We start from the raw sequence: 17823 nt of genomic DNA on the forward strand, positions 1-17823 counted from the left end.
CTTTACATCCATTTTGACCGCTCCCAGCACCCTTACCGTAAGAGCGCGATTAGACGCGCAGAAAAAAAGAGTGGCTCTGGCTTGACCGTGTAGCTTCAAGACGCGTCTGGCTTGGCTGCAGTCATTTACACAAACAACCAATGTACGTCCTCTTTATTATTGTGGCCAACGGCAGAGACGCATGCTGTTGACGACTACACGGAAGTTGTGTGCACTGAACAGTATTTGGTCACTTACAATTACATCGATGAGAAATTTAATTCATTATAAAGAATAAGAGTTTTTAAATTCCCATATTTAACAGCCGTCAAACTTATTTCTAGCAATGATTAATGAGAACTGAGATATCGAGACGAGTATTTCTGAAGCTTCAGTTGCTCTCGGCCTTCGGATTGTTTGTTTTGGGAAAGATCCTGTCGTGTCCTTGGACAGGGAACTGGTTATCACTATCCACACAGTAGTTATGATATATGTTACTCCTTAATATAATCTATCTGTGTGAGAACTAATTTCTCAACGACATGACATTTCGTATGCCACTGCTCGATTAAATGTGAATGTGTATTATTTATTAAATATGTGTCACACACACTGGCAGTACCTAATGACGTGATTATAAAAGCAAACCTGCATACATCAATCAAAAATTAATTTAGTATGCGCAGAATAACGTTAGAAATCTATGCAGATGCATTAATTGGCTGTTCCTTTCATTTAAATTGTGTATTATCATTCTTTCTTTTATTCCACCTTTCTTTCTATAAAATATAAATACACGTATGAATAAATAGCAGTACCAGTGCTGCTGATGCAGTCCGTCTCAATGCTCCCTAGCAACCAAACATCATCAAACATCGCGAGACTGCACGGGGACTGAAGAAACATGGCGACGTCTAATTTATTGAAGGTAGGAAAGAGGTCCCTGAATGTGAGAATATTTTGCATCGTTTGCGTCTTCCGTTATGTTATGACAGCGATGCCATGACCCTGTCTCTGTCCTGTAGTAATTGCATCGCTAAACATGACGTGGTGACTCAAAACCACATTGTTCGAATTGCTGATTGTATGTAACGTTAGTGGGGTTTTGTACTATTATTATAATGTTTAGGGATGATAACGTATTTAAGGATGCCTTTTCTCACAAAACTTACAGCTATCTATCACAAGGCTGCATATAAATAATGAGAAAATATAAATACATGCGTATTTTTTTTCCTGAACAAAGTTGCAACATTGCAGATTATTTAAATGCTACATTTATTCAGCCTGTGTATATTTATGTCAAGCCTGAAACTCACCTGATGCCTCTCGTTTCTAATCCCAACAGCTTTAATACTCTATATCTACATGTGTTAAATTGAAGTTTACCTTCTGTTACTGTTTTGTTGAATACTTGACAGGAAGTAAAATAATCAAAATTCTTTTTTTTATAAATGCATAAAGCCTATAATAATTTTAAAGAAATGTTTATTGTTCTTGTTCTACTTTCTCAGAATAAAGGCTCCCTGCAGTTTGAAGACAAATGGGATTTGATGCGGCCCATTGTTTTGAAGTTACTACGTCAGGAGTCAGTTACTAAGCAGCAGTGGTTCGATTTGTTCTCGTAAGTTGTCTTCGATGTGAGATAGTCTGAGGTGACAGAAAAATCAAGATGTCAAAGTATACTGGACTGTATTTATTTTTTTATTTTTTTATTAAACTGATGGCCCTGTTTGGGTCTGATGGTCAATAACATCAGTCATGACTAACAAGAAGTTTTAAACAATAGTTTAGATTGCTTAAACATTACACAACGAATACTGCCAGATTTAAGACTGTCTCTTAATACTATGTTTGATTTGCAGAGACGTTCATGCGGTGTGTTTATGGGATGACAAAGGCCCGGCAAAGATTCACCAGGCGCTGAAAGAAGACATCCTAGATTTCATCAAGCAAGCACAGGCAGTACGTACTGTATACCATTTTTGCACATACAATAATATCAAGTAAGTTCATTTTTTTCTGTCTTATTCCAGTAATCCCAAATTTTTCAATGCATATTGTTTCTATTCTTACTCTTTCTGATGTACTTCAGAGAGTACTCACTCATCAGGATGACACTGCTCTGCTTAAAGCTTACATTGTGGAGTGGAGGAAGTTCTTCACACAGTGTGATATTCTACCTAAGCCCTTCTGCAAGTTGGAAATCACTCTGCTGGGCAACCAGGGGAGCAATAAGAAGTCCAATATTGAAGACAGTATTGTTAGAAAGGTGGATTCTCTTTCTGCATTTTGACCGTATACTTCACATCAATTTATATTATACTGCCTTATCATTTAAATGCAAATATTATTGTAACAACTGATGCATAACATCATCAGTATACACATTTATCCTAATCATTTGTTGTTTTATTTTATAATTTTTTTTGCTTAAGCTTATGCTGGATACGTGGAACGAGTCTATATTCTGTAATATAAAGAACCGGCTCCAGGACAGTGCCATGAAACTGGTCCATGCTGAGAGATTAGGAGAAGCGTTCGACTCGCAGCTTGTCATTGGAGTGCGAGAGTCATATGGTAAAGCTCTCATAAAACTAAGCCACTCGGGTTCTGTCTAGATGGACCTCTCCTGATGGACGCTCCTGTCCTCTGTCTTACAGTGAACTTGTGTTCCAACGCTGATGACAAGCTCCAGATCTATAGAGAGAATTTTGAGAAGGCATATCAAGATTCCACTGAGAGGTTCTACAAGACACAAGCACCTTCCTATCTGCAACAGAACGGCGTTCAGAATTATATGAAATATGTGAGTTTGTTTTCAAACTGCTGTATTGCCAAAACTAGAAAAATATTATTGACACTAGTGCAAGTCATTACTACTGTAGTGTTAAAGCTGTCAAGTAAAAATTTGAATATAATAATTATTTATGAATTAACTTGTTATATATATTTTTTATTTAATAGTGCAGTTGTATTACAATGAAATTACAATTCTGTCTTAGAAACAATATTATTGTTATTAATTTATTATTGTATAATCACATTCAGTTAATTCCTTTCAGTTATAAAATTAGTAGTGCTGTCAAATGATTAATCGCATTCAAAATAAACTTTTTTATTTACATAATGTATGTGTGTGTACTATATATATTTATTATGCATATAAAAATACACAGTATATATTTTTTAAGTATTTACACGTATTTACATGTATATATATACAGTGACAGCACACACACACATATATTATGTAAACAAAAATTTTTATTTTGGATGCGATTAATTGCGATTAACCGTTTGACAGCACTGAAAATTAGTAAAGTATATTTACATACTGGTCAAGTTTTATGCGTATAATCTTGTGGCAGTTCTTTCCTGTAGAATCAAAAATGGTATGGAATAGCAATATTTTTCAAGGTATTATATTGAAGTTTAAAAATGAGTATCCCAACAAATATCATGACAAGACTTCAGATTTCTAACAAGCTTTTATGTGGATGAATGGTAAATCTCAGCACATATCTCGAAGTGTCACAGTATTTGAGAGTTGTTCATCCCAGGTGGCACTTTTGATTGACAGGCAGATGGCAAGTTAAGAGAAGAGGAGAAGCGAGCACTTCGATATCTGGAAACCAGACGTGAATGTAACTCCGTCCAGGCAGTGAGTGTTCCCTGCTCCGAAACAAGACCCTGTGGTGCCGCATTATTAAATAATGCTCAGTGTGTAGTTTGCATTTTTCTTTCTCACTTACTAACATTGGGTGCTCGGTTTGTGTCTTTTGCGTTCTTCAAGCTAATGGAGTGTTGTGTGAATGCGCTGGTGACGTCATTTAAAGAAACAATCCTGGCTGAGTGTCCGGGAATGATCAAGCGGAATGAGACAGAGAGTGAGTACGGCAGGAGCTCAGGCACCAAAGGCTCAGCGAGTTCAGGTTGGCAATAGGATACAGTTCCCATCTATATCTTGGCAAAACCTCCCCACCAATCCCACCATCTGTGTGCTTGTGTGCTGATCATTGAGTCCACCAACCCATTTCAGCTGTAAACAAACGCAACAGTATACAACTATCGTATGTAAAGGGAAGGAAATGCCAAATGTTTGCATCAGTAATACCTAGTTGAACTAATTTGTCTTTTTTGCTTTAGAGCTTCTTATATAGGATCATGATAACAGAATTTTTAATGTTACTTAAATGTGTTTGTTCTGCCATTGGTGTGTTACTGCAGAGCTGCACCTCATGTTCTCGCTGATGGACAAAGTGCCCAGTGGTATTGAGCCTATGCTGAAAAACCTGGAGGATCATATCATGAGCGCAGGTCTGGCTGATATGTTGGCCTCAGCGGAAACCATTACCACAGTGAGTTGAGACAGTAGCTGCTTTTTGTTATCAGACAGATGCATCATGGATATATGCGTGCAGTTTTTGAACGATCTAGATAATATATGATATGTTACTGACATTTGTTTTAATTTCGCAGGACTCTGAAAAATATGTTGAGCAGCTCCTAACATTGTTTAACCGCTTTAGTAAATTAGTTAAGGACGCATTCCAAGATGATCCACGTTTCCTAACAGCCAGGGATAAAGTAAGTCTCAAAAGAATTTATCCTTTAGTCCAAACCATTCACTGTAAAAGAAAAAATATATATATTTATAAATATGATTATATTTATTGTATAAAATATTATTGCAGTCTAATCATATAAACTACATAAATATAATGTACATTACCGTTCAAAAGGTGGGGGCAGTACGTTTTTTTTTATATTTTTAAAAGTTGTTTTTTAATTAAAAATGGATGCATTAAATTGATTAAAACGTACAGTTTTAATTGCAGTACACTTATAATGTTACAAAAGATTTCAGTTTTAAATAAATCATGTTCTTTTTAAATTTCTTTTAATCAAACAATCCTTAAGATATATGAACTGTTTTCAACACTGACATTAACAAATGTGTATTGAGCACCATCATTTCTGAAGGATCATGTGACACTGAAAACTGGAGTAATGGCTGCTGAAAATTCGGCTTTACAATCACAAGAATCAATTACATTTTAAAACATATTAAAATAGATAAGTAATTTATTTTAATAATATTTTATAGTATTACAGTATATGCAATATACTGTAAATGCACCCAAACTTTTTAACAATAATGTACCGTTAAAGTGGAGAAGTGGTCTCCATTTGTCCTTTCTTATTTTATTATTTTGTATTTGTGTTTACGCAGGCATACAAAGCAGTAGTGAATGACGCTACAATATTTAAACTAGAGCTCCCTTTAAAACAGAAAGGGTAAGGGGTCTTTATATATACATATTTATCTTCTAAAAAATAGTTTTTGTATCTTTTCGTTCTAAGAATATATTTTAAATATAGCCACACATGGTTTGGGTTCCATTATTTTTTCTTTGTTTGCAGTGTGAGTCTGAAAACACAACCAGAGTCAAAATGTCCAGAGCTGCTGGCCAACTACTGCGATATGCTCCTTAGAAAGACCCCACTGAGCAAGAAACTCACCTCAGAGGAAATAGAGGCCAAGCTGAAGGAAGTGGTGAGTGAGTGGGTGGAGTAACCAATAATTAGTTTTTTTATTGTGGCAGTGTTTTCGCAAATGTTACTCACACCTCTGTTTGCAGTTGTCGGATCAGATGCAGTGTTTTAGTTGTTTCTTTTTATGTACTGATTACAGCTCTTGGTTCTAAAGTATGTTCAGAACAAAGACGTCTTCATGAGGTACCACAAAGCGCACTTGACCCGCAGGCTAATTCTTGACATTTCTGCAGACAGTGAGATTGAAGAGAACATGGTGGAGTGGCTCAGGGTAAGAGGGCTTGAAAGCACGCTTATGATGGATGAAAGACTTTTTAGTCAATCTCTTTAAGTGACTTTTGTGTTTGTGTACAGGAGGTTGGGATGCCAGCCGATTATGTGAACAAGCTCGCCAGAATGTTCCAGGACATCAAAGTATCAGAAGATTTAAATCAGTCCTTTAAAGAAATGCACAAACACAACAAGCTTGCATTACCAGGTCAGATATGCCACTTATGAACTGATGCTTCTGAACTATTCTATTGTAACTTTGAACTAATTATTATTTATGTCTCGACACTACAGCTGACTCAGTCAATATAAAGATCTTGAATGCAGGAGCTTGGTCTCGGAGTTCAGAGAAAGTGTTTGTATCCCTGCCCACCGAACTAGAAGATCTCATTCCTGAAGTTGAGGAGTTTTACAAGAGAAATCACAGTGGCAGAAAATTACACTGGCACCATTTGATGTCCAATGGCATTGTGAGTAGCAGCTTTAGCCCTTTGTATAACAGCATGCTCGCTCTACTTCCTTGGAAAATAGGGGACACCCAAAAGCAGCCTCTTCCCATTGAGACTAATTTGTGTGCTTTGTACTGTCACCAGTAAAAAGCACTGAACCTTTGATGCTTGCAAGCTCTACTACTGTGAATTGTGTTGATGCAAACTTAAATGTCAGTATTGTTTCTGCTACACTGGAGATTCTGCCTTGACTTTGGCATTTTATAGGGGTTTGTTGTGTCAAGGGAACAGATTAAGATTGGTTTCATCTCCTCTCTCGCTAGATCACATTCAAGAATGAAGTTGGGCAGTATGATTTAGAAGTCACGACATTCCAGTTAGCTGTGCTGTTTGCCTGGAACCAAAGGCCCAGAGAGAGGATCAGCTTTGAGAATCTGAAACTGGCCACAGAGCTTCCAGACGCTGAGCTGCGCCGGACTCTCTGGGTAATGGAGTCTTTATTTTGCTGACATTTCCACAACTGTGTTTAAATAGGAAGGACATGATCATGTGGAATGCGAATGAAAGGATCTCATGTGACATTGACTTTAATAAATCCTTTGTTTTTGTTTGTTTTTTGTTTTAAACGTATAGTCTCTTATAGCTTTCCCCAAACTAAAGCGTCAAGTGCTGTCGTATGAACCTGTGGTGGGCTCTCCTAAAGACTTTGCAGAAGGCACTGTATTTTACATCAATCAAGAGTTTTCTTTAATGTAAGCACAATCATTACACACTAGCTGCATTTGATGAAAAATGATGAAGAATTTAAAGAAAACTTGTTAGTATAAAACATAAGTCATGGACATATTTTCATCACTTTCCATGCACTACTGTTCAAAAGTTAGGGGTTGGAATGATTTTTACAATTACTCAACAAGGATGTTTACGTTTGTTAAATATATAGTAAATGTGAAATATTTTTACAATTTAATGTTACTTTTTCTACTTCAGTGTATTTTAAAATGTAATTTATTACATTTAATTATCATGTGGTGGCAACGATTAATTTTTTATATCCATTAGTGTCACGTGATAATGATCAGAAATCATTCCATTATGCTGATTGTGTGCTTAAGAAACATTTTTTTTATGGCATTCCTAAAGTTTTTGGAAATTGATGTCATTTAGATCAATTGAAAGCATCTTTGTTTAAAATAATTTTAAGTTTCTTTAAAAAAAAATCTTATTAAACCCAAACTTTTGAGTAGGTAATCAAATCTGTATGCACACACAATTATCTATAAGTAAGTATTATAATACATATCACAGCAGATACATTGCTGGACTATTAGATTATATTATGAATTATTGCATGTTTTAACTAACCACAGTTTAAATTAAAAATCTCTTCTGCACAGAAAAAACTCAAAGGTCCAAAAAAGAGGGAAGATCAATTTGATTGGTCGATTACAACTCACCACAGAGAGAATGCGTGAAGAAGAAAATGTGGGCATAGTGCAACTTAGGATATTACGCACACAGGTAATGAAATCACATTCACATGGTCTTAATGATTGAAATATGTGTTTGTGTATTTAAATATATATCCCCATTTTTGATCAATGCTCAGGAAATTAAACTATAAATTAATTCAAAGTTTGAATTAGTAGTGATTTTATGAGGTGCATGATGGGATGCGTTTCAAACAGTGTTGAAGGAGTTCCCATGTAAGCTGGGCACCTGTTGGTTGCTTTTCCTTCACCATCTGGTCCAACTCATCCATTCTTATTTTTTTCTGTGAAATTGCTAGTTTTTTAAACATATTCATATGCAGGCATTTTAAATACAGTTAACATTTGTCTTCTATACTAAATTCAAACATTCAAGCATAAATGCTTATATCAAAACTATGAGAAACATTTCAGACCAAACATTTCCCTGATACTCTGATGTAAACATCAGTTGTCACCAAACTATTCTTCCTCACTCTGTACAGGAAGCTATCATTCAGATCATGAAGATGAGGAAGAGGATCAGCAACGCCCAGCTTCAGACGGAGCTGGTGGAGATCCTTAAGAACATGTTTCTGCCCCAGAAAAAGATGATCAAAGAGCAGATTGAGTGGCTAATAGAACACAAATACATCAAACGGGACGAGACAGACATTAACACATTTATCTACATGGCGTAGCCGACCACGCCCAGTGCACTCTGGGATGTTTTTGTTAGACACTAGGCCTCCTTTGGAGGATACCATATCTGATTTCAGCCCATTGCCCAGCCTGGCCTGCTGGGTGATTGACTAGATTTATCTCAAGGCACATCACGTTGAGAAATTGCTGACAAATCCCTGCCTTACTTCACAAATCTATGAAATTAATAAAACAAACTTTGGAAGAAATAGAAGAGTAAAAAAATGAGCAGAATCTGTGTGGCTAATTTATATATGTCTTGTGCTATCTTCTAATTATGTTTCACCGCCTTCAACGTCAACGCACCAGGTGAAAATATTGCTTTATGTCCTAAAAAAAAAAAAGGCTTAAAAAGCCATCCAGCTGTGTTCATTTTGAGTTCACTGCTGGCTTTTCAAATTAACCTAGCTCTAAACATCCAATGACACACATGCAAACAACACATTTCTTTATTGCCTTTAACGGTCAATAAAGACGGACCTTTAAACTTAAAGGTCAGGCCAGTGGTGTTTTTAACATCAAATTATCCTCATGATTCACGGCATTGTATGTTATTGCACAGAACTGCAGGCCTCAGGCGGTTTTTCCTCCTCAGTTGTTTTATCCATCAGCTCACAGTCTCTGCTTAGCGTGTCCCTATTTGTCTCCCTAGTGGCAAGTTAGCGATGTACACTGCCGCTGTCCATGGTGCTGATGCGATGGGCACTTGCTTCTGACTAATACTGGGAGAATAGTATTATATTGGGTCACACGCTAATGCTCTTGAATATTGCACTCATACTGACAAAAACGACAGAATGCATCATTTATTTATTGTTACAATCACAGTGTCACTGTCAGCGTGTGTGCGTGGGTATACATTGGTGTCTACCCCGCCGCACATGCTCAGACTAGGAGAACCCCTCCGCTCGTAGGCCCCTCCCAGACACGCGTGAGAGTGATCCGGAGCTCGGAGAAGAGCCTCAGTTGCACGGGACCGCAAGAACGTCGCTGGATCCCGGGAGGAACGGAGAGAGAAAGACGCTATCGTGGGACTGGAGTTGTGCTCAGGTACTAGCTTATTTCTCTGGCAGTGAGGCCGTGCGGGTCTGTTAAACAAGCGCTGTGTGTCATTTGATCGAATTTTACATGCGAGACTGTTATTATCCGAACAAACGAGATGAGCGCGCTGATTTATGTTGTTCGCCTTGCGTTTTAAGCGCGAGAGATAAAGCTTGCCACTTGACGGGACTCGTGCAGAGGCGATAAAATAATATTCCGATTGTATTAGATGTAGATTCGTAGCATAAATGGTCATGTATTTAAAGCTAGTGTGGTGACTGTAAGCCTACTGCATCTCTGCTGTGCATTTGGGCAAAGTACAAGTAGAGCCCAATTGTTCTTGAACACGAAAGGAAATCACTTTCCTTCGTATGACGTTAATTAGTTGTCCCCACGTTTCGCGTTTCTTATTAAAATAAGTTTGACCACCAGGCTGACAGGAGTGGACAGTCCCTCGGTCCTTTACGGGAACCTTACTAACGTTAACCTAGAACGCAACAATCATCTGATGACATGTTTTTGATAATTGTTAAATAATTCATCGGAAGGGAGACCCAGTATATCGCTGTGTAAAGCAATTTATGCAATTCAAGAAATATACCCCCAAATTATGCATACATTAGTTAATAACACATTATAAAATCCAGTCTGTACCCATGTTTCAGAACATGCTACCTGTGGTGCCTAGCTAGTCTAAGATTGATGGTTGACCAGACACCGTATTCTAAAGACAGCTTGACCACCTTAAACTGATCAATTTGTAGCTGGTTTGCTGCTAATCCAAGTTGCTTTACCAGAATGAAAATCAGGCTGGAAACCAGCTACCATCTAAAGATTGATTTTACAGGCTAGTTGACTTGATTTTACTACTCTGTCGAGTTCATTAAGTCTGTTCTAGCTTGTCTAAATTTGTCCAATCTGGTCAATAGCTGATTGACTAGACATTGACTGTGTGTCTTAAACTGGTATGAACAACTGGTAGGTGGTTTATTTATTTCTAAGTTGGTTTACCAGCTAATGACCATCTCTGACTTGCTAGAAACCAGCTATCATCTTAAGATTGATTTTCCATTCAACTTGACTAGTTTACTACTCTAACTAGTTCACTAGTTCTGTTATAGCTGGTCTAAGACGGTCTTTAGCTTGTTAACCAGTCAGCATGTTCTAAAAGCTAACTTGACCATCTTAAATTGGTGTGACCAGTTGCTAGCTGGTGTGTTTACCAGCTAATGACCATTTGAATTCAGTTTGTTAGATGGCTTACCAGCTAATGACAATCTTAGACTTGATGGAAACCAGCTACCATGTCTCAAAATAAAGCTACCATCTAAAGCTTGATTCTCCATCTGGGCTAAAGGACTTCACTAATCTAACCAGTTCTATTCTTAGCTTATTATCTGGATGACCAGCCACCATGTTTCATAAACCAGCTTGACCACCAAAAATGTATTGACTAACTAGTAGCTGATTTGTTAGTGGTCCAAGTTTGTTTACCATCGAATGGGGATCATCTAAGACTAGCTAGAATCCAGCCACCATCTTCTAGCATGAACAGTAAACATTATCAGTTTACTAATCAAGCTAGTCCACAATTGTTAATTGAAATGGGTGTTAATCAGTACAAAATTCGTAATAAGTGGACAATAAGTGATATGAGGTTGATGATGAGATGGTCCAATGAAGATTATTCTTTGTAAGACTAAAGAAAAGAAAGTGTTGAGATTACATTACCTGAAGTGTAATATAAAATATTATGTTATTGATAACCACGGTAGTCATGCGATCTGTAGACTGAATTTCAGCAGTAACCCATCCAAAACTGACTGCAGTACATTTTAAATTTAGCATATTTTGAAATAGTGATGGATGTTTTGAGTGTTCGTTGTAAGTCATAGAGTGTGACTGGTAATTCTAGGCATACCGTAAGGTTTTTGCGATGACTTACTACATGTATTCATGAGGTGGCTGCAGTGACGCAGCTGGGATACCCTGAAATGGTGATTGTCAGAAAGGGGAGGAGGTTTTCATCAAGCTCTTTGGTGCACTCTCTCTGCCTGCTTCCACTCTAGCACTCCTTCTACTAACACAGCACGAGTTTCTATAAATGTATGTGGGATTCATCAATCCGTGGGATTAATACAGTGCATTTTCTTCAGGAACTAAATTTTCTGGGTCTCACTCTTTTTTTTCACATTAAGCGTAATGCTTAATAGTGCTAATAATAATGCTTAAAACCACATCAGTCCACTAACGCGCTTGTAAACTTTCAAGAGCTAGCAGTATATAAGTTGGGTGTGAGAGAGATTCAAAAGACCTTTATCTGTCTGTCAACTGGCACATTACATTTGTCATTAGGCATTGCACATTTATAAAGCCTTATGAACAGATGCAAATGGTAATCACATAATATTCTTGCTGCTTCGATCCCTCTGTTCTACTCTTTGGTTTCCTGACATGTGAATTCCACTTGCCAGCCTCAGCACTTCCTACCTGCTTCCTCCCATCAGGAGGTAGAGGAGAGACCGTTTGCTTGTGTGGTGGTCTCACTGATGTCACGAATCAGTCACGAGTTGAGGCCAGGCACCATCTGCCATGCTGGCTGTCCATCTGCAGTGTTTTCATTTCCCCAGGTGCTCCAATCAAGTGTACTGCACAATCAACTTAAACGTGTTTTCAGTACCAAACCAGTCCATAGTCGTGTACAAACACATTCTCTCTGTTTTAAAAAGTGAGATGTAATAAAGCAGGGAAAATTACAGGCAAGTTAAGCTAAGTGAAATGCATTTGTGCAGTGATGTTGATTACCACAAAAATTTATTTCTGCTTTTATTGGGGAAAAACAAACAAAAACCTGGTTTAAAATGAGGTATACTTCCAATGAAAGTGAATGATGGCAAATTGTGAACTTTAAATTCCTCACTATAGTCTTGATTTGTAATTAAAACACCTGTAAAAATTATCATTTAAACAGCTTTACAGCTCAAATAATGTTTTAACAACAAATAATATAAATACTGTTATATAATGAATTATATATTTCACATTTATGCTTTTAAATCCTCCACAATTTGTCCCAGTTCACTTGCAGGTAAGTGTCTCACAATAACATAGAATTTAGCTTTTCTTTAAAAATGTTTTAAAAAAAAAAAATAAAAAATAAATTACTTTTTTGAGGTAATCAGGTTTTTTAAATTATTATTATTATTATTATTATTTATATACTATTGTAGTATGTAACTTTTTTTTTAGTAAGCAAGTTTTGGTTAAAAGTAACAACACTGTTGGTAAAAGCTTACAACCTTTCAAGCTTACATAACTTATATCCAATCCAGAATATTTTAACATGCATGCATAATATTGTTATTATTGTTATTAGAATCGCCAATAAGATGAGAAACAAGCTTCATCCCACATTTGATGACTTGATTATTGCTTGATCATTTAATGATGAAGCTGTTATTATGTAAGACTCCAGTCTTTACATGTTCTCTGCAGAGCTGGCCGTAGAATGACATATGCTAAAGTTTTCTGTCATTAGTGCAGAGAGAATGGACAGAAAGCTGAAGACATAATTAATCTTCCTGAAGCTCTGGGAGTGGAGATGAATAATTCACCGCAGCTCGGCTTGCTCAGCTCCCGAAACTAGCCTCTGAGAGAGCTGTGATTGACAGACTGCCCATGCATTTCAGACAACACATCGGAAAATCTGCAGAGAAATGGACAGAAAAGATCCTTTTCTGTAGATCTGGGCAGATATGGCGTGTTGGGAGTGGCGTCTCTGGGTAAGATGTTCTCAAGTTTCACTCATCTGAACTACTTTCAAACTCTTGAATAGCTCTTATAGACTCATTCGGTCAAAAAAAGGTATTCCCCAGTCAATGGAAAAGGGGTGCTTAACTGACACACTCATCCCAGTAGGCAGACTCTGAGCAGTCTCTAATACAACCCTGTAATGATACGTTCCGGTTCAACCTGGATTTGAAGCAAAGTGCCCCAGCAGCGCCAAGCCACAGTGACATAGTTGTTCTACAGGTACACTTCTTGCCAAGCAGAGTAAATGTGTGCTGTAGATTATCAGTACTAGACGGACTGGTTCATTTCCATATCTAAAAGAAAGCAGTTGTACTGCGATTGTATATCTTTTGTTTGTCTATTCTAATTGCGGTTTTAGACTCACTTTCTCATGGAGTCTGGCCAGGTGCACACTTTTGACTTTATTTGGTCCACTTTGCAGCTTACTCTGACCAGAAAATGCCCACTTAGAAAGGAAAAACAACATCTGAGCAATATGCAAAGTGACCAGCTAGAGATTTATTTTATTTGCCATTAGGGTATATGTTTTTTTTTTTTTAAGAATGTTCTCACTAAGGCTGTAGTTTGATTAAAAAAAAATGCAGTAAAAACTATAATATTGTGAAAAAGAATTGTTTTAATATAGTATAAATGTAATTTATTCTTGTGATGGCAAATCATAGCCATTCCTTTAGTCTTCAGTGTCACATGATCCTTTAGAAATCATTCTAATATACTGATTTAGTGAGAAATTGAATAATAATAACAAACAAAAAATGAGAAAATATTATATATATTATTAAAATATTATTTTTTAATAAGAGTGCATTACATTTTAAAATGCTCATAATCAGATTACAGTTACTTTTTATGGATTACATGATTACCTAACCCTCACAGGAATCTGTGCACCTTTTTACTTTCTCAAAAAAACTAATTCTGTATGGTTTATAAGCCTTTTGAAAAATGAGGACATGGGTTATGTCCTCATAAGTCACCCTCTCCTTGTAAAACCTGTGTCATATCCATGTCATTATAAAAAGTTGTGTCCTGATATGTCACAAAAACATGCACACACACACACACACACAAATATTCCTGTTGAATAAGCTGATGAGATCTTTACCTGAGCTGACAGTGTACTGTGTCTGCACTGCATCTGTTTCACATTGCCAAATCTCTCTCTCTCTCTCTCTCTCTCTCTCTCTCTCTCTCTCTCTCTCTCTCTCTCTCTCTCTCTCTCTCTCTCTCTCTCTCGTGTTGTCCCTATGTAGGCTGAAAGATGTTCTCCTCTGTGAAGGCCTATGAGGGGCAGCAGTACTCCACCCTCAAGAGGCAGTGTCTACTGAGTGGACGTCTGTTTGAGGACCCACTGTTCCCGGCCGTGGATGACTCCCTCTTCTACCTGGGTAACAGGATCGGCCGTGTGCACTGGAAAAGACCCGGGGTCAGTGCTCAGAACTAAAGTCTTATGGTTCTTCATTTAGCAGATGGCATAGAGAATGGGATATGCAGGTGGCCTGCATGGCTTGTGGTTCCCAGGAGGTTCTTAAACAGATTCCAGGTTGAAAAGATTTTGCTTTGTTAGAACAGAACCTTAAATAATATGTTCAGTTTCTTTTGATGTTTATCTATTTACATTTAAAGTTAAACCAGTTGTGTTTGTAAACGCTTTTCACAATACATTTTGTTTCACAGCAGCTTTACAGAAAATCATGATGTTAATGTTTAGAATATTTTAGTGTCTTCATCAAGAATGCATTAAACTGAACAAAAGTGACAGTAAAGACATAATGCTGAAAAATACAGTTTACACAAATATTAGTTTTTAACATTGATAATGACAAGAAATTATTTTTGAGCAGCAAAATCAGCATATCCAAATGATTTCTGAAGGATCATGTGACATTGAAGACAGGATATCAGAAGCTTTGATATCACAGGAATAAATTGCATTTTAAATATTATAAAATAGAAAACTGTTTAAAATATCTCATATTTCTGTTTTTACTATATTTTGATCAAATAAATGCAACCTTGGTCTACATAAAATACTTGATTCAAAAACATTAAACAATCTTCCAATCCCAAACGTTTGACTTGTAGTATACTGTATGTAAGACAAAAAAGTTGACAAATGTTCGTTAGTACTGCTTGAACATTGCTTAAATGACTAATCATTTCGGTAACACTTTAGTATAGGGACTAACTCACACTATTAATGTAACAATTAACCAGTTGCTTATTTGAATATATTGTTAACATATTGGCTGTTTATTAGCACATATTCTGTGTGACCATTTTCTACATCCCTAATCCTCCCCAAAACCTAAACGTAACAACCACCTTACTATTAATAAGCAGCAGATTAGGAGATTATTGAGGCAAACGTCATAGTTAATGGTTTGTTTATAGCGAGAATTGGACCTAAAAATAAATTGGACCTTTAAAAATAAAGTGTGACTATAATTACTTCTAAACGACCATGCATAAACAAATATAAGCCATAGTCTTTGTCTTATAGCCTAGATGCTCAGCAAATTTTAAAACGTACTATATGTACTATATGTACTATGAATAGGATACTGCTTATCATCAGTCAATATATACGTTGATCAGTAACATACAGTTGGTAATTCATCATCAGTCTAATCAATGATTATTGTTACTGTCAAGCCAAGGCAGAAGGAAAGGTCAGTCTGAAGCATTCATCCGTAATGGAGGTATGTCATCCATCACCGGATGACACGACACAGAAATTCCAAAACCAATTTATCGTTTTTGTTTGGTTTCTGACTTTGTTTTTCTAAAAGTCATTGGACAGGGTTTTCCGCATACATTTTTGACCATATAATGTCAATGTTATTTCACAAGGACACATTAGATTTGTAAGACCTCATTAGCTGAGGGGACATCAACAGGTTTCTTGAAGCACCATGATGGTTTCCTGCACTTCATTGCTCTTTTCTGAGTTAATGATACATTGCATCTTCCTAAAAACTATCTGTAACAATTCGAACCCCAGGGATGCTGTGAGATACTTTCCCCCTCTGTGTCCGTCTCACCCAGGGGCATATTAAGTGTCAAGCCTGTCCAAGTCAATTATCCCTTTCTCTCAGTCACTCACTCCTGGAATGATGCCCGACCCAGAATCTCATTCGCACACACTCGTTCAAACACACCAGTGAAGTGTTCCCATCCAGGTCGTCTGAATTGCACCCACAGCAGCTCCTGTCGTCATTAATTCAGGTTATAATTGAGGGGGACACTACAATTGGTTCTGTCTGTACTGCAGTTCAACACTGCAAAGCTAAAATCTCCACCTTCTTAATGCTCACAGGAGCAGCACGGGAAAGTTGGGAATATAGGGATCAAGTGCAGACAGTGCTAATACACATTCATTGTGTTGTAGTGATAATTAAGACTATAGAGACCGAATAATGATGCTCAGAATGTCTCTTCTATCTGATTTCATGCTTTTTTAGGTTGCTTAATGGGATTGTGAAGAATATTTTGGACTTTTAAGATTGTATGAGCTTGTTTTTATGTGTATAACTGAACTTACAGTCTATGATTTTTTTAATTCATTATCATCCTCTGGATTTTAACGTCAACATGAATCACTGCAGAACAAGATTTTCTTCCTTAGTATTCTTGACTTATTTTTTCTAGTACAAATATCTAAATACTATTGAATCAGGATCCATTTTCTTGAAAAGCAAAACGACTTAAGATATTAAGTCTTGTTCTCTGTAAAGTTCATAGAAATTTTGTAAGGTTTTTTGCTTAAAACAAGAAAAATATCTGCCAGTGGGGTAAGAAAAATAATCTTAAAGTCAAACGGAAAATAAGATTTATTTATTCATTTAGCCTTTTTGGCGGAAGTTTTTCTTAGTTTGAGCAAAAAGTAACAAAGTTTTGATATTTTTTTCAGTGAACAGGTCTTAATGTCTTAAGTCTTGCTTTTAAAGAAAATGTATCTTGATTTAAGTCCACATGTGCTTTGTGGATTTGGAGAAGGCATTCGACTGTGTCCCTCGCGGCGGCCTGTGGAGGGTGCTCCGGGAGTATGGGGTCCGGGGCCCTTTGCTAAGGGCTATCCGGTCCCTGTACGACCGGAGCAGGAGCTTGGTTCGTATTGCCAGCAGTAAGTCAGACTTGTTCCCGGTGCGTGTTGGACTCCGGCAGGGCTGCCCTTTGTCGCCGGTTCTGTTCATGATTTTTATGGACAGAATTTCTAGGCGCAGCCAGGGGCCGGAGGGGGTCAGGTTTGGTGACAACACGATTTCGTCTCTGCTCTTTGTGGATGATGTTGTCGTGTTGGCTTCATCAAGCCAGGACCTTCAGCATGCACTGGGACGGTTTGCAGCCGAGTGTGAAGCGGCTGGGATGAGAATCAGCACCTCCAAATCCGAGGCCATGGTCCTCAGTCGGAAAAGGGTGGCTTGCCCACTTCAGGTTGGTGGAGAGTTCCTGCCTCAAGTGGAGGAGTTTAAGTATCTTGGGGTCTTGTTCACGAGTGAGGGAAGGATGGAACGGGAGATTGACAGACGGATCGGTGC

The 17823-nt window shown here is 37.4% G+C and overlaps 2 protein-coding genes across 4 annotated transcripts in view; both read left to right on the forward strand.

The window, feature by feature from the left end:
* The first annotated feature begins 831 nt into the window (after positions 1-831).
* On the forward strand, positions 832-8650 carry LOC132116705 (cullin-5-like). Of its 2 annotated transcripts, none has more exons than XM_059525573.1 (19): positions 832-907; positions 1494-1603; positions 1845-1944; positions 2075-2251; positions 2418-2559; positions 2643-2788; positions 3563-3643; positions 3776-3914; positions 4210-4340; positions 4462-4569; positions 5216-5280; positions 5407-5539; positions 5678-5809; positions 5893-6016; positions 6103-6278; positions 6581-6742; positions 6891-7009; positions 7655-7778; positions 8233-8650. In XM_059525573.1, exons 1-19 carry the CDS (start codon positions 884-886, stop codon positions 8425-8427), a joined length of 2388 nt encoding a protein of 795 aa, XP_059381556.1. In that variant the 5' UTR covers positions 832-883; the 3' UTR covers positions 8428-8650. The 2 variants fall into 2 exon arrangements, with proteins under 2 accessions (XP_059381556.1, XP_059381557.1); XM_059525574.1 differs by having other exon boundaries at positions 3776-3869.
* Positions 8651-9348: 698 nt separating this feature from the next.
* capn5b (calpain 5b) overlaps positions 9349-17823 on the forward strand; it is a 43380-nt gene continuing 34905 nt past the window's right edge. For both annotated transcript variants that reach the window (XM_059526307.1, XM_059526308.1), the window contains exons 1-2: positions 9349-9478; positions 14536-14708. In XM_059526307.1, the coding sequence (XP_059382290.1) occupies positions 14544-14708 (165 nt within the window). In that variant the 5' untranslated portion in view covers positions 9349-9478; positions 14536-14543. The remainder of the gene's footprint in view (positions 9479-14535; positions 14709-17823) is intronic.

Source organism: Carassius carassius, chromosome 36 (genome assembly GCF_963082965.1).
Source record: "Carassius carassius chromosome 36, fCarCar2.1, whole genome shotgun sequence".
NCBI lineage: Eukaryota > Metazoa > Chordata > Actinopteri > Cypriniformes > Cyprinidae > Carassius > Carassius carassius.

Excerpts from the sequence above, each read along its gene's own strand:
- LOC132116705 (XM_059525573.1), top strand. The coding sequence starts at position 884 with ATGGCGACGTCTAATTTATTGAAG. Across the intron at positions 1,604-1,844 it reads CAGTGGTTCGATTTGTTCTC|AGACGTTCATGCGGTGTGTT; the intron begins GTAAGTTGTCTT and ends TTTGATTTGCAG. Across the intron at positions 2,560-2,642 it reads TGGAGTGCGAGAGTCATATG|TGAACTTGTGTTCCAACGCT; the intron begins GTAAAGCTCTCA and ends TCTGTCTTACAG.